The sequence below is a fragment of the Halyomorpha halys genome, unplaced genomic scaffold (genome assembly GCF_000696795.3).
Source record: "Halyomorpha halys isolate HHAL.00 unplaced genomic scaffold, Hhal_1.1 Scaffold270.1, whole genome shotgun sequence".
Taxonomy (NCBI): Eukaryota; Metazoa; Arthropoda; class Insecta; order Hemiptera; family Pentatomidae; genus Halyomorpha; species Halyomorpha halys.
Window position 1 is genome coordinate 353,113 of NW_027105226.1, and position 17,274 is coordinate 370,386.

General features: G+C 30.6%; 2 protein-coding genes across 4 annotated transcripts in view; both read right to left on the bottom strand.

Moving 5' to 3' along the window:
• Positions 1-9,061, bottom strand: part of aPKC (protein kinase C iota type) — a gene marked incomplete at its 3' end in the record, with an annotated part of 341,811 nt that extends 332,750 nt beyond the window's left edge. Inside the window, 4 exon segments of the mRNA XM_067049526.1 lie at positions 4,725-4,814; positions 7,297-7,418; positions 7,558-7,744; positions 8,932-9,061. Coding sequence (XP_066905627.1) covers positions 4,725-4,814; positions 7,297-7,418; positions 7,558-7,616 — 271 coding nt within the window.
• Positions 9,062-15,156: 6,095 nt separating this feature from the next.
• Positions 15,157-17,274, bottom strand: part of LOC106680621 (prolyl endopeptidase) — a 19,727-nt gene continuing 17,609 nt past the window's right edge. For all 3 annotated transcript variants that reach the window (XM_014420470.3, XM_014420468.3, XM_014420469.3), the window contains exons 13-16: positions 17,007-17,148; positions 16,826-16,936; positions 16,680-16,748; positions 15,157-15,584 (exon numbers count right to left, since the gene is read on the bottom strand). In XM_014420470.3, the coding sequence (XP_014275956.1) occupies positions 15,519-15,584; positions 16,680-16,748; positions 16,826-16,936; positions 17,007-17,148 (388 nt within the window). In that variant the 3' untranslated portion in view covers positions 15,157-15,518. The remainder of the gene's footprint in view (positions 15,585-16,679; positions 16,749-16,825; positions 16,937-17,006; positions 17,149-17,274) is intronic.

Consider the following 17,274-nt stretch of genomic DNA (forward strand, 5'->3'; position numbering starts at 1 on the left):
ACTTCAGACAATTTTACACAGAACATGAAAAACCAAAAAAAAAAAAAAAAAAAAAAAAACAGGTGTTTAGGGATGTAAAAGAGAGATCAGTACAGGAAATGGGAAAGAGTAAGTTGTGAAGAGACAAGGGAAGGTGGGTTGAGGTCCTACGGTTTTATTTATTTATTTGTTTTAAATTTTTATTATATTTTTTTCACACTTTTTTTATTTGATTTTTTATTAATTCAATTATTTTCTCTTTCTTCAGTTCTGTCCTCTGAGTTTTAATCCATAACTGAATTATTAACATCAGTAATTATTGTTTTATATTATTTTATTATTTATACTTTTATTTCTTTGCTAAATTATATTATATTCCATCAGCTGTATAGCCCATCTCCATTGTATGATCTACTGGTACTGGTACTGGTAATGGTGGGGGGAACAAGTCCAGCAAGTGTGCCTATTGGTCCTTTTTGTCATCCCCAAGACAACCCAATGGAATGGCTCTTTAATTTATCTTATTCCTCTATGTCGAACCTTTTTGATTTTCTAATAAAAGTCAAAAGGAATATCCAACCTATACAGGAAGCCTCTTTTCCTGTAATTCTATCAGAGCCTAAAAGCCTGTATCTTAGTACGCATACCTACCACAATCTGCTATGTAATGTAAGGCTGTCTCTGGGGCCTGTCCAAATAAGCAGCAGGTTTCATCATGGACTACTCCACATATCTTAAGATGTCTTTTAAGTCTGCAGTGACCTGTAAGAACTCCTATTAATAATCGGAGTTCGTTTCTGTTTAGACCTAGCAGCCACTTAGTTTTCGAAGTAGAGGGTTTAGTTATTAAAATCTTGGCCCTATACAGTCCCTCCACTCCTTACCTACTTTCTTGTATGATCTAACTCTTCATTTTATTATTTATTAGTTTATTGTTTAATCTTTTTTATGCTTTGTTTTTATACTCTTATTTAATTATTTTACTGTTTAGACTAGATATATTTTTAAATTTTTGTCCTCTTGTTTATATATTATTTTACCATTTTATTTGATACAATTAGTTTCATCCCCTTTTATCCTCCACACCCATATTACCTTATTATTATCTTATGCATTTATTATCCTTTCTGATTCTTTTAATGCAATAATTTTTCGTTACTCCTTAGCCATTACACTGAATTAGATTAGATAGATTTTTCATACTTTAAAAATATGATTTAGTCCCACAACATTACATTTCCAAGAAAATATAATTTAAAACCCTTGTTCTTTTTTAATCAGAGATTTTTCATGAAAAATGAAAAATTTCCTGAAGTGGGGAATGTGTTTCACAACGAGAGCCTTCATATAGATTATTCCAGATGATTTATTTATAAGAGGTTGTGAGCTGCTAAACTCCAACATGCATCCGGCAACATTGTTCAGACAAAATTGAGAACAGATATTAGGTTTTAATCTGTAATTTGTCTACAGTGTTGGCACTTTTTCTTTCAATAAATGTAAACAAGATATAGCAAAAAAGAAAAAGTGTCTATAATGTTTTACAGTTCAAAATCTGGCATTTAAGTCCAAATATAAGAAGCTTTATAAAATGGTATAAATTACCAACAGATCAACAATAGTGAGACTATTTCATTCAGATCTTTATTCCTCAGGTTCTTACTCCATTAGTAAATAAATACAGAATCTTTATTTTGGAGATCCTTTGAATATCTTTGACAAATAGAAAAATTATATATTTGCACAATAATGTGCAGCTTAAACTTGAAAGACTGAATGCTTACTTAGATTTATAGATAAGTTACACAAACTTGAAATGGTATAAGTTTCAGTATGTGATACAGGTAGTTTTGCATGGCAAAGTTAGCTGGATGTTAACTTTTGCAACAACTATTGTATAAAGAAAGGGGTCAGTTAAAACATACTTAGAGTCTTTATTCCGATAGTAAATGCACATGAGAATAAAAATACTGACATCTCTTTTTCTTTTTTATTGTAAGAAGTTATGCAGTTAATACCCTCATGTAATCAAACAATTCTCATGATAATAAATAAATTTATCATCATTAAACCTTTTTAAGCAATAATGGTAAAAATCAAAACCGAAACGAACCACTACAACCCATTAAGGACCTTGGTGAGAAAGTAATGCTTTCTGAATAACATTTAAACAAAGAGTTGATCTGGTCAACACTTAAGTTCGATTGCCATGTTTTTTCTCATCCCAATTACGAGTATCCACTTAATAGAGGATGGTATGCCACAGGAGGGTCTCTTAAATCTAGAGTTGATTTTTAATTGACATAAAAGAAACACATTATAGAAACAAATAAAACACACATAGAAACACACAAAAGAAACAAATACTTTGAATAAATTTTCTACTTAACTACTCATCTCCCTCCTAAAAAAAGTATGAATACATTAGGTCTGAATAATTTTTAAATCGGAATAAATTTGTACTTCGCAGGTAAAAGACACTATGCCACAGTCCCGTAACTTTACAGTAGAGCAGTTTGAACAGATTTAAAAACATATAACTTGTCTCACAACAGATCTAGGACATAGCTAACTAAACCTCTAGGTAAAATAAAAACAGTTATATAAAAATATGTCATGATGCTAAATTGGTAAAAAATGGACAGAGTATCCAATAAATGAGCAATATTAACTTAACAGCATATGCTTTTAAGTTAATTTTGAATTTGTGCACACAAGATATGTACACATTTGCATGTGTACATAAATTTAAGAAAAATATTTGTTTTATTTACTAATTTCCTGTTTAAATTCCTTTTCAGAAGCTGATGTTTTCCAAAAATTTGTCTCAGATTATATAAGAAATATTACAATACTGTGGGAGTTCTTAAGTCCTGCAGAATCTCTTTCTTAAACCAAGTTTCAGGGTAAGCTTCGTAATTGAGTTAAATAACAAGTTTTATGGGCCAAAAAAATAAAAATTATCAACCCTTTCCTGATGAGAAGTAATTGCACATTCTATCTTAAATCAAAATTTTTTGTTAAAATATGGAGACGATTTGTATATTTATTTGTTTTCCTATTTGAGAGTTCTAAAGAATGTATGGGATCTTTCCAGAGCTAAATCAAGGTATAATACTGGTTTAGAACAAGTAACTAGAAATGGAGAAGTAAAAAAATTAGAAATTCAAAGCATTTAATGTGAGGTCCAAGTAAAATGCCAGAGATCATTGGAATTCTCATTCAAGAGAGGAGTTAGGCAAGGTAAACCCTGGCGTGCTTACTTTTCGACAAGGTGTTAGAGAAGACAATATGGGACTTTTAGGTACAAATTTCAGGCATGTATTGGTACAGATTGATACAGCCATTAGTGTGTGTATATATATGTGTGTGTGTATATATATCTTAAATATTTTGAGGAAATCCAGACAAGTGGGAGTTGAAGCATTAACTACTTCAGAAGCTGCTGTAAGGCCGATGGGGCTTAACGTTAAAGAATTTAAAACAAAGTACATGGTTTCGGATTAAGCTATGAGGTTGGCAGTCATGCTCCCTTAGGGTTCTAGAGGTTTAAACAGATTTTAGAATTTGCCTACCTGGGATGTGCAGTAATATGCAACAATGAAGCAGCAGTTCAGCTACTCAGACATTTTCCATGAAAAGATCACTATATGTACATATATAACTGCACTATGCTAACCCAGTGGATAGAGGTAAGTCTTGATGAAAGGGCAAGGGTCTAAGGGTACCCAGTTTAAAGTAAAGGTTATCTACCATATAAGTTACTTCCTAATTTTAACCAGAGAGGGTAGGTCGAATTTTTATCCAGTTTTGGGCTGCTACAAAATATATTTCAATCTGTCCAGGCTAGAATCGAACCGGTGCTACTGCAATTCCAAGATTGCTAAGCTGACATCTTAAAACAATCACCTACAATGGTCTTTATCTATATAATACCAAACTTAAGCATTCTCGTTCCTTTCTGAGCTTTGTACATTACAATTGAAAGTTGATTTCTTATTAGTAGTTTAATTTTTAGTCTCCCACATTTTTTCCTCAAAATAATTTTTAAACTGGGAGGTCCATTTACATTTCTCAAATGTTTCTTTCATAATTGAAAAACCAAGATTAAACATGAACTTACAGGGAATGACTCTTGGTATGTTTTGGCATCAAACAAACTTTTAAAAATCAGATATTGAATATCGTTGAAGTATATTAAAGTAATCCACTAACAAAAATTTCTTTAGAAGACTTAAGCAAAAAAAAATACTAAACACCAAACAAAAAACTAAAAAGCTTAAATAAAACACTAAGGGTTTATAATAATCAAAAGGCTGAATATATTTAATTCTCTGGAATTACTGTCCATTATTTACAAAAAGAAATTCTGTGTTTACTATAATAGTTCATTTTTTTACTGATTTTTGTAAAAAGAAATTTTAGTTTAGTATGTTTAACTTGATAAAGCAGTAAATATTGTAATTATGAAAATATTCACTAAAGTGATATAAAAATTTCAAATCGAATAAAAAGATTAAATAAACTGACATTAATAAATGATAAATACATTATCATTGCAATGGGACTTCACTTCTCTTCACTACAAATAAAAGTATTTTTTAATTAGCAATAGATCACCTAATAATTCCGCTTCATGAGTTCTATGAATCATAATTTCAATTTAAAATAAGAAACTTGTCTTGAATGATTTAACTTCATTTAGTAAGAAATACTACTAAACACAGCTTAAATCTACCACTTACCATGAATCGTAATCTCCAAGTCCTTGTTGATCTCGTAAAGCCGAATAGCTTCATCAAGCTCCATCTGCGTCGATAAAGTTATGGGATCACCTATGAAATAAATCAATTATGATTGTTCCAAATTAAAAAACAAAACAATAAATTCTGATATAACACAGGCATACATCAAAACAATAATGAACTCAAGAATTATGAATATTTTAATTTATAAGTCATTCAAATTCTGCAATCGATATTTCATGGTATAACAGATTTATCAATATTTTGGATATATAATACCCTCCTTGTCCCATTGTTACCAAACAGTCATGATTCCTGATAAACCTAGAAGGAATGAATCTGATAAGGAAGGTACCTTCCTCTCCCTTTTGGCTAATTCCACCCTGTTCCTCAGTCATCTTCATTTTCTCTACCTCTGACAAGAATTTTTTCTGATTCCATTCCCTGCTCACAATTCTGTTTATATGCTGATGATCCCAAAATTTACTTATCCTTCCAACCTACCAAAATGCTTAAGGCTATCCAAAAGATACAAGAAGATGTAAATAGTACTAAGCAATGGGTGTTGAAACAGTGATCTGAGGTTGATTGATGAAAAAACTAAGGCCATTCTTGTCAGTTTTAAGTACCTCCTTTATTCCCTCCCTTATTATTCTTTACTTTACCTCAATAATTAAACAATTCACTAAAAAAAAACTGTCATCTTCAATCAGCGCCTCTCTTGGAATAATCATTTTTCCCAGATCACATGGAATAATCTTCCCATGTCTATTGTCAATCCTCCTGCTTTCTTTCTTTTAAACAGCACCTATTCCTTCACCTACTACATTATCAAACTACTGGGTCAATGCACTGTCTATCTGTATCCATAACATGAATTAGCACCATAAAACTGTAATTTAATCTTGGAAATATTTAGAACCATTTATAAATTAAGTGCAATCTTGGAAATATTTAGAACCATTTATAAATTAAGTGCAATCTTGCAAATATTTTGTCAGACAAATAAACATCAGCCTGAACCATGTAATTATTCTTATAGGACTTTTGTCCCTGAATAAGATTATTTTTTATTTCATTTTAACATTTTAGGAGTCAATATTTTGTAAAATCGTGTAACTTTGTAAAACCCGAATAAATATTTAACTAAAAAACCTTAATTTTTGAGCTGAAATTGGTTTGATGGTATGGTGTTTTTTGTACCATTTTAATAATTTTAAATAATAATATATGGGGTCAAGGGGTTGTGTTGTGGAGAGGCAGCACATTTACCTATGGTGGACCTAGGGGATAGGTCCTCCCCCTATCCAAGGATAATAGCTGAGGAGAAGAACTGAAACTTCCAAAAACTCTCTTCCAAAGACCATTTGTGTATGTCTTAAGTCACATCCAGTCCAAGATGACCCTACTTTTAGCAAACATAGGGAATCTAGACCGACAGATCACAAAAAACATCCTTGATGATGGGCAACAGCTTTACCAATACATGGAGCTAAAGACAGTAAAAATTGGATGGGTCCACGAGCAGACATCTACAGGCAGAGTTGGAGATCAAGAAGACAGTACAGCTGAGGAACTGTGATGGGATCTCAACTAACAAAGACTGCAGAAGTCAGAAGAGTTGAACCGCAAGGCGCAAATAAGTGAGGAGTAAATAACAAGGTGCAAATAAGTGAGAACTAAATAATGAGTATCAACTTTGTTCCTGTCATGAATACCACAGCTAAACAAAACATAACAAAGCCGTTTTCATATGAATGACTGCAAGCTGGAGAGAATGAACACTCAACTGTCTCTGACTAACCAGTTAAACTGCTATTTCTATTTCTCCATTTGTTAGTAATTCAATTCTTCCATAGTTCACATTTAAACAATTTTAGATCGATATTAAATATGCAAAATGGTTAATTACTTCCAATGAATAAAATTAAAGGTCCTTTACAGAATGTTTTTTTTTTAATTTGGGATTTAAGCCCTGTTTAACTATTTTAATGAGGATAAAATGTTGCTCATATCCAATACCACTTGATTGTACATTGATTTACCAACTTTGATCAAAATCATTAAAGCCGTTTTGGAGAAAATAAAAAATGAAAAATCAATTCTATTAAGTGGCACTTCCAGCCTATCGATTTCATTATAAAAGCTGCTGCAACTTATACTAATCTTAAATATGTAATTCAGTTTCATATGACTTTTTAGTTTCTGAGATCTACAATTCTAAAATTCCAAAATGTTTTGGTTAATATAGCGACCAAAGTTTCAAAGCTGTTTTGTAGTGCAATTTTCCTTGATACTGATTTATAGAATTCTTACTCTTACCACAACAATAATATGTTAAACTAACCAATGGACAGAGGCTTTCTTAAGATGAAAAATTAAAAGTTTAGTGAATTATACGCCAATTGAAATAAGCAATCCTGTGTATTTATTAATTTTTCAGGTCATTTAAAGCCAAAAATGTCAACCACTTCAAAATTAATGAAAAAATATCGGTAATAGTTTTAGAACTAGTAACATACAAACATTCCTCTAATAATCAAATATGAGAAAAGTACACATAGATACTAACCTTCTTCATCGACCCATTTCATTGTGAATACTTGATCCTGAGAAAATCGACATATATCCCTCATTTCTTGACAAAGCTGTTCAATAGTTATGTGGGCATCTATGTAAGTAATCATAATTTCCCTAAAATAAAACAGTATTAGGCAATCATCAGAGATATATCAAGTTTGGATATAGTAACTCAAATATTAATTTTTTAACACTTTAATTAGTGAGTTATTGAGATTAATTTGGAATTATAACATAAAAACAAGTTATTTACCCATTATAAGCTGTCCTGACTCGTATTTCAGGAACTTCAACTTCTGATGCAATAGGCATCCTAATTTTGTTAATGAAACGTTTTCCACTTCTAATTCTACGTTTATAAAATCTAAGAATAACTACGTATAGCTCCCAAAGGCAATCCAACTTGAAAGAGTTATATTTCTACTAAAATAGCCATAAACCTGTAAAAAAAACATTTAATTTAACACTTAACCAGCCATAAAATCATTTAGCTTTTATTTCCATTAAGTTTTTATTTTCATAAAATTTTAATAATCCTAGAATTAATTAATACATGTTGAACCAGCCTGGAGTAACAACTTAACATTAATAACAATAATTTGATGATTAAGTAGCAATATTTTGTTTTTGAAATGCTAACTTCAATAGAACTAAATTAACCAAAGAAAGGTAATTTACAGAAATTGTACAAAAAAACAAGAACAAGATTAATCAACAGGTATTTAACAAGAAAGATTAAAAACTCATGGTTAATGATAACATATAGTTTTAAAAAAAAAACTGAAAGTTCCTTTCCCATTATTTCATTTCGAAATATTCCAGTCATCATTCACAACAAAAAATGATTGCCAACAGATATTAAAATTTGAATTAATTTATGCAAAATCCTGATTTATTTTTCAGTATATAACAATTGAATTAAGATTCTGTGAGCATATCAGTCTCTCCTTATCTCATTCATAGCAACACACACAAAGGGCTTATATTTCTGAAATAGCAGAGAAGCAAACGACCAAGAAATAAAAACACTAAAGGTCTAGTGAAACTCTTCCTGCCAAAATTTCATAGGCATATTTAATAAAATACATTAAAAAAGAAATATAAAAACATTGATGATGGTGAAAATATCATTATTTAAAAATTAAGATTAACCCAATACAACCATGATTCCTGGATAACAGTAGGTTTGAAGTTGTTATTCCATTCAAAGAGTGGTGAAATAAATAAACACTAACACAACAAAATACATAAACCTGAACTCAAGTGACTTTGAATTATTGACAGATAAGTAATCATGTTATAGGTATAACATAATCTAACTTCTGAGTGACTTAACTATTAAATCATATTAAAGATATGATATACAGATGTATGTAATAATTATGAACTTCAAGATATTTTCATGTAACTGAACTGTAAGGAAACCAAGATCTGTCCAATTTTCAATAAGTGTCAGTTTAAGAAAAATATTTTTGAAAATCAATTTATCAATACCCAGTGCAACACTACTCAGTAATAAATTATAAAAGTCCAGTGAAAAATATTAATTTTAGCAACACTCTATATCTAGAAGATCTTAAATGTCCTTCATATAACTAAATAAGCAAGAAATAAACGGTGTACTTACTGTCAGTAAAATAAAACCTTAAAGCAAGGAAATGGAAACAAAAACTTCAATGATAGAAAATATAACCTCATTCAACAAACTTGTGGGGAGGTACCACCGTTTTTTGATACTTGAGGTTATTGTATTAACTCCTCAAGATGATATAATCGTTAGGGCATAAACAATGTATCGATTATTACATTAAGAAATTACTGGAAAAATAAGTACCGATTACATGTCTTAGAATTCCTATTATTTGAAAAGTTATTTTATTTATTGTACCTGCTCTTTGATTTAAAAGTAGAAACATTTTAATTTACATTTAGCATTTATTATCAATACAACAAAAAAATTAAAACTTTTCTTTGCTTTTCAAAAACCTAAAATATATTTAATAAATGTGTTCCTCATTAGTCCCAAGAACTTTGCTTAAATTTGTATGCTAATTAATTATCAAACCGCCTTACTTTTCCAAAGCGAAATTTGATTTAGAGGTAAAACTGAAAAATCTCTGATTTTTTAATTGAAAGTGCCTTTCACTTTAAATAATCGAAATTCTTGTACTAGAAATATTTTTAGAGTCAAGTTGGACTTGGTCTATCAACAGCCAAAATATCATTCATCGTGAAAACTGATCAGTTACCAAAATGGTCTCCAAATAGAAATATTAGAAAAAAAAAAAAAAGGAACTTTCTAACACTTTACCTTTGATAAATTATAAAAAGCAGTGCACTGATTTTATAATTTACTTCTGGATTTTGGTTATAGGTTCACAAATTAATAGAAATACAGGTACCATCAGATTATTAAATAGAAAACTTCTATTCCGACCCATATACAAAAAAGTAGCTTCCTATGCAAAGCCTAAATGATTTTTTTTTAAATATGTATCTTAATACATAAACAATTTTCTTTTTTTTTTTTCAATGATCAGTATAAAATTCAATTTGATCTATTTTTCATATTTTTTTTAGTGCAATTAGGTTTTTGTGAAACACAAGAAATCCTAATTTTACTAATTATACACTTCTGATTAGTAGAAGTGTATGATATTCCCTCCATTAATAACTAATTTCAATAACTTGGCAATTTAGAAGGAGATCAACCTCAATATTTTTTTATCTAGACGATTCATCTATATTAAGTTTATAATTTTTGATTATTTTTTTCTATACCTGCTGAATAAAATATATGTTTAATTTTGGTTCACTTTAAAATTTCTTCTGCCCAGATGCAATCTTTGTTTTTTGTAAATCAAAGTTAGTCATTTGGACACTGTGAAGAAAAAATATTTCAATCTAAAATATAAAACAAATTCTCAACAATTTTGACCTTATTTTCCAAGTATAATTAATAGTTTCATTTTCCAACACGATTACAATTATTTTAATTTGGACAAGTTGAGTCCTGGAACTCAAGCAGTGGACGTAAAAATAAGACTGGGACGAATTTCGTAATGGTTTGGAAAACAAACTGTACTTAAAAACTTAAGACTAAACATGACATTGACAAAGAAATAAAAGACTTTACAGAATTTATAAGAATTTGCATATACAACGACCATTAAATTTAATAATAACATACGTTCTAACTTGCACATTCGCATCTTATAAAAGGGAAAAAAACAGAGCAAGAGCGAAATGGCACAGGACTAGATTTCCAACAGATAAAACATATTATACTGCATTAACAAACAAACTCAAAACAGAACTTAAAAAATTTAACTAACTTAACTCAAAACCTCACGACTACTGACATTTCTTTGTAGACGACCACTAAGAAGCTCCTCAACTTCAAAACTTTTAATCACCCTCTTCTTACTGAATCACAAACATGGACAAAATCGGATGATGAAAAAACTCAGGTATTCGGTCAGCACATTTCTAAAACATTTGAGCCACACGCTGACATGAGTCTGGCTATACCAGATCTAACCCACATCGAATACATTAAAGAAGAATTGAATAATCCACTCCAAATGGCCCTTCCACCTAAAGCATTTCATCCTTCAGAGATATCCAAAATCATCCATAAGTTACCTTCCCGTAAAGCTCTCGGTTATGACCTAATTACATCCCACATTCTAATACATCTTCCTCGAAAATCTGTTCTATTCCTCACCTACATCTACAATGCTGTACTCAGATCCACTTATTTTTCTGACCCATGGAAATTATCCATAATCAAAATGATTCCCAAAACTCAAAAGCCGATAGAATACTCATCCTCCTATCTATCTGTTACCCATCATGGGCAAAATCCTTGAGAAACTCATCTTGAAACACCTGTACCCCATCCTTGATTCCAACCAAATAATCCTAGACCACCAGTTTGGATTCAGAACATCCCACTCCACTATCCAGCAATGCCATCGTGTGGTTAATGTTGTCTCGTCTTCATTGGAGCGCGGAATGTACTGCTCAGAAGTCTTTCTTGATGTAGAACAGGCTTTTGATAGAGTCTGGCACCCAGGACTACTATACAAGATCCGTAAAATCCTACTCCCTACATACTTTCTCATTATCCGTTCTTATCTCTCGGACAGATTATTTCAAGTAAATCACAACACTTATTCATCCCTATTCCGTCACTCTGCTGGCGTACCTCAGGATAGTATCCTTGGTCCTATCGTATATACAGTTTTTACAGCTGAAATCCCAACCCATCCTGACACTATTCTCACCACGTATGCCGAAGACACATATCTATTGTCAGTGAATAATGATCCTTACATTGTATCCCAAACCCTCCAATCCCACATCACCACCCTTGAAGAATGGTGCCGAAACTGGAGAATTAAAATTAATTCCAATAAATCCTACCAAATCACATCTACCCTTCGTCGTAAACCCATGACCTCTTGCCCCCACAGTAACCTTTAATAATATCCCACTTATTCCTGTTGAACAGATCCGTTACTTTGGACTACATCTGGACAAACGACTGATATGGAATTCTCATACAAGACTGAAGAGATAGGAGACTGCTTGTCGATTCTGACTATTACAACATTTACTAGACAAATGGTCTAAACTGCCAATCCATTAAAAAGACTGATCTACATGACTATTATAAGGTCTGTCTGGACATACGGAGTTGAGCTTTAGGGCTCCACTAAACCATAAAATTCCTCCCGAATCCAATCCTTACAGTCCAAAATCCTTACTTTTTCACGAATCAAGTCATCCATCAGGACTTCAATGTCTCATATGTTGTCGATTTGGCCAGAACCAGATACCAATCCTTCCATGATAAACTTCCCAACAACCCAAATCCACTTATTTCTAATCTGGCTTCTCCTTCATTTCCTAATAATCCTCCTAGGCGTCTGAAAAGAAGATGGCCTCGAGATCTTCTCCTCTAGAAATGTTATTGGAGCTCTATCAATGGGTAGATTATCCACATGTTTGTAACTTGTCTCTATGCCGCTTACAGCAAATTTACTTGTATATATTTTTATACAGTTGTAAATAACAATAAATAAATTATTTTCGTTTGCAAGGCGCTTTCGCGCCAAGTTGGGTGTGCTTATTTGAACCAGTGCAAAATGTAAGATTGAGATAAGCAGAGGAATACACACACTTTACAAATATTTGTTTTCTTCAGGATAAATTAGTAATAAGCCTACTTCGAATCAAACGATACAAGTTGTTTACTCTTTTTGATGCGCTCAAAATAAACTGATTTTTTTTTACAACCTTTACAAGATCCTGTACATAATAAAATCTAATAGACGCGAACGTCTAATGCTGGTAAGACTGAATCTCTGGTCTACTACCATACTTTCCTGCAGAGCTTCATGAAAACCCAAATCTAACAACATTTTATCAATTACGTCTGAGTCTCAGAGACGTCACCAAGACAAGGGTCATAGGGTCGTTAACAGTGAAGAGGGGGCAGATGTTCCCTCCCCACAAAAATGAAAATAATATTAAATTTAATAATATATCGTTGTAGTAACTTCCCTGTTCAGTTTATCCCTCCCATATCCGGTAGTTTGACGTATGCTAGGTTTTTAGTTATCCATAGCAATATCACAAGCCTGTTTTGATTTGTAATTACTTGGATTATTTTCACTACTTAAAGGTCATGCAATGCTGATGCATGATCCTGTAGTTATCCACTTCCATAATTTGTTTTGTAGTGAATGATTTGTAAAGTCAAAAATGTATATTTGGTAAACAATTAAAATTAGCTGAAACTAATAAATTTTTGAACTGTTCCAACAGTTGTCTGCCTGAGATTTGACCAAGAGTTTCAGAGATGTCCATTCCTTTCAAATGATCCTTCAAAATCTGGGTTCTTGAGAAATTCCATTCTGCTTTGATTTCCATTACAATATATTCCATTTCGAAATATTAATTTGATTTAGTGAGGTAAACTAATAGAGAGAACTAAGATAAACTGATATTATTTGTTCCTTATATCATGTAAATCAAAACCATGGTTTGGTTTTTATTTCCTAAAGCAAAGTTAACAGAAACTTTTTTTTAATGGCAAATTTGACTTAGTTCTCAGTAAACAAGGTACAACTTTAATGTATTTTTAACAATTTATTTAGGATGCAGGCACCCATTTTATTCTACATAAGGACTTTTCACTCCCTCAATAATGGATAAAATTCATAAATCTTCAATTTTGTCCATTATATAATGAAAAGTCCTAATGTGAAATAAAATTGGTGTCTAAATCTGGCAGTGGAAGGGTCTAATTCATTTAAGATGTGGGCTGAGAACAGTAAAATTGTCTGTTAAAAGATATTAATTCATAGTATTATGAATGAACAAACTCTTGATTTCAGAATTGATGACAGTAAGAGACATTTACTTATTGTGTAGCCAATATTCAGAACATGAAAAAAATAAAAATTTTGAAGTTTTAAGTTCCAAGATACGTTTAATACAAAAATGTCTATGGCTTTTCTTCACCAATGTTCTATTAGTTTAGCATGATAATCACAGGTTACCCCAGGACAATTCTTGAAATTCGACACATAGTCCACCAATATTCAATAAATTGACCAACATAATAGGGATAAAATCATTTCCCCATGGTATCTGCTACACTGAAGTTTCGGTGTACATTAAGAGTCCTGGAGGATTATTTATATTATTAGAAGGGATCATCCATTTTTGATTAAAAAACAAAAAAATGTTTGTACAGAACATAGTAATATTGTTATGGAATGTGGCCTACTCCAAGGAGTACAAGTGTACATAAAACATTCCCTTGCATACTTTATCCATAGCTTGATAATGATGTCATAGTCACGGACTGTGGATATTTTTTTTTTTTTTCATCTAAATAAAATTGAATATGTATACTTTATCTGTTAATTTCACATTATTAATGTTTTAGATAATAATAATAATAAACTCTTAATTTATTCTGGGGAGAGTCCTTTTAGAATAATATTACAAGTGATAGTGATTGACCTAAGAGCCTCAGAGCAACATAAAATATGAAAAATTATTTTACCATTTATACTAATTAATTAATTTATCAATGTTGGCACAATCAAATAGGTTACACCAACTTATTTGTTTCACTTTGACCGCACCCCCAACCATCTTCTCGTAAAATATGAGAAAATTATTTAACATAGAATAACAACTAAAATGAGATTAAAATAAATCATAATGAAGAAATTTCTATCATTAAAAATGGATATTGATAAGCTGAGGGTTTTACACGTTTAGACAAAAACAGCAAACTTCCATAATAAATAAATTAAAAGTAAGAAAGATGTATTAATACACAGGTTAAAAATTTCAGTTAAAAATAATAAATGTCCTATTTAAAATTCTTTATATAAATTGTTAGACTAGATGAATTTATTTAACCTGATTGTTTGTCTTTAAATAGAAAAGAAGAAAGATATGAATAAAGTTGTCAAGAAAGCTATTAGATTATTTATGAGGAGAAGATAGGAGTGCGGTCACAGAATAACACAAATAAGTTAAACAACGTTTATTAGTGCCTCATTCAACTTATTAGCGTTATTTTCTGACCGCACTCCCAACCATTTTCTCTTCATCTATATTATCCAAGGTCGACTATCTTCCCATCATTATATTAGATTATTGTTAAAAATGAATGGTAATAATCATATATGAATTCAAAAGAACAAATATTTAATTAAGTTAAACATCATACTTGCCATCAGTAAGTAAAGCAATCAGGAGAACAAACCTTGGAGTTCAATATAGGTTAATCTATATAGAAGGTTGAAAATAAAAATACACATTTAATGAAAATGAATTATAATTTAAAAGTGGAGGTAAGACAATGAATAATGAAGTAAATGACGTACTGTACAAATAAAATAACTCTACTAAAAAAGGAATATGGCAATGGTACACGTAAGTACTATAAACAAATATTACACCTTATAAAACCCGCATTAAGAAAAGTGGAAAATCTACTGGGGGTGGCCCAGTATAAGCACCACAGTGTAACAGGACTGCATTCAAAATTGAACCCATCTCATGGTAATCATTATTACAATCATTATGTCAGCATTCTATTTATTTATTTATTTTTTTTGCTAAGCAAGATTCAGTAACACCACCATAAATTAAGAAGTTGTACTCAAATCTTCAAAACTTTCATTCAGTAAAATTCAATCCCATTGAATTCATTAAAAAGCATAAAATGTCAACTTGCTCTTCAATCTGAAAAAAATAAATAAAATTATATAAAGATTAACTTCATATAAATAAAATATTTAAATATGAAAACAATTTTGATCCTTTTTATCTCTCAACTTTTATTCTTTAAAATTTTTCTGTTTCGGCCCTCAGGCCATTCTCAAGGATACTACCTTCAATATTGATGTCATTTCTTCTTCACAATCTTGAAACTGCAGGCTAATTGCCTTTGTCCCATATAACTTTTTCTAAAAAATTTTTTCTTAGATTTAAAACCTTTTTTACACAACACTTTTCTTCCTTCACTTATCATTTACAATATAAAAACAGATCTTTTTAGTATCCTAGTATATGTAGTATCCTTGAGAATGGCCTGAGGGCCGAAACGTTGAAAAAATTTTAAAGAATAAAAGTTGAGAGATAAAAAGGATCAAAATTGTTTTTAAATTAAGAATAAACTAAACCACTCTCAAACAAGCATATATAAAATAATTAATCTATTTAAATATGGCAATAAATAAGAGAAATCTGTTATAAAGAATAAACTGCTAGATAAATCATCCAATTAAATTCCTATACTATCGCAAACCCAATAGTAAGTAACGTATTTATAAGCATCATGGTCCACATAAGTAATATCAAGCACCAAGGACAGTAATTTCAGAAAATTCACTTTCATTTCCAAAGATATCAGTTAAATATTGAAAGCTAGTGAAATGAAATGGTATGACATCATATCCGACTAAAAGTCGGTCATGTGCCCCTACCCTAGCTTTATGATTGATAAATCTGGTTCTGAAGACAAGGAACGGTCCTTGATAGGAACAAGGAGCATCTTTGAGGAATTGTTATATTTATTTAAAATTTTCTTTTCTTATTTAAAAATTTTACAATACATACTGTATTCAAATGGTAGAAGAGAAAATAGTAAGATTTATTTTTCTATATGTGAATTTGTTTAGTTTTAAGGTTGTAAATTTAAGCACCCTCTATAATGCAGGGAACACTTTATATCAACAAGATAGAATCAAAACTGAAAAAGGAAATTTTAACTGGAAATGATTAATTTTAAAAATAAGAGGAGATAGGAAGAAAATCAGTAAAACAACTTCTTATTACCCTTTTATTTGTAGGTTTCCCTGCTCCATGACCAGCTTTAGTTTCTACTTGTATCATTATAGGATTTTTCTAAAAAAATAAATAAATAAATAAATAACTTGAATAAGAGTTATCTTCCTTCTCCAATAATATCATAGGTAACTTACCTGCTTAGGATGGTTCCTGATTTTATGATGCATTTCTGCAATGAATTTCAAAGAATGCAAAGGTACAACTCGATCATCGTGAGAAGCTGTCAGAAGAAGTAGAGCAGGATACTGAAAATTAAATATTTCTGTAAAATGACCTTAATATAAACTGTTATGTTATTTATAAGTAAATACATACCTGGTCCTCAGGTACTTTAATGTTGTGTAGAGGAGAATATTTGATAAGGTTTTTAAAATGTTCTTCTTGCTCCGGATTTCCATAATCGGAGGCCCAAGTTGAACCAATGGTAAATTTATGGTAACGAAGCATATCTAGAACACTACAAACAGAATTATTTAAGCAAACAATAAAATGAAATAGAAAAGAATACTTGAATACCTGATGTTTCCATGGAAATAAGAACAAAAATATTTATTTTCAACTCATTTTATAAGGTGAAAAATAT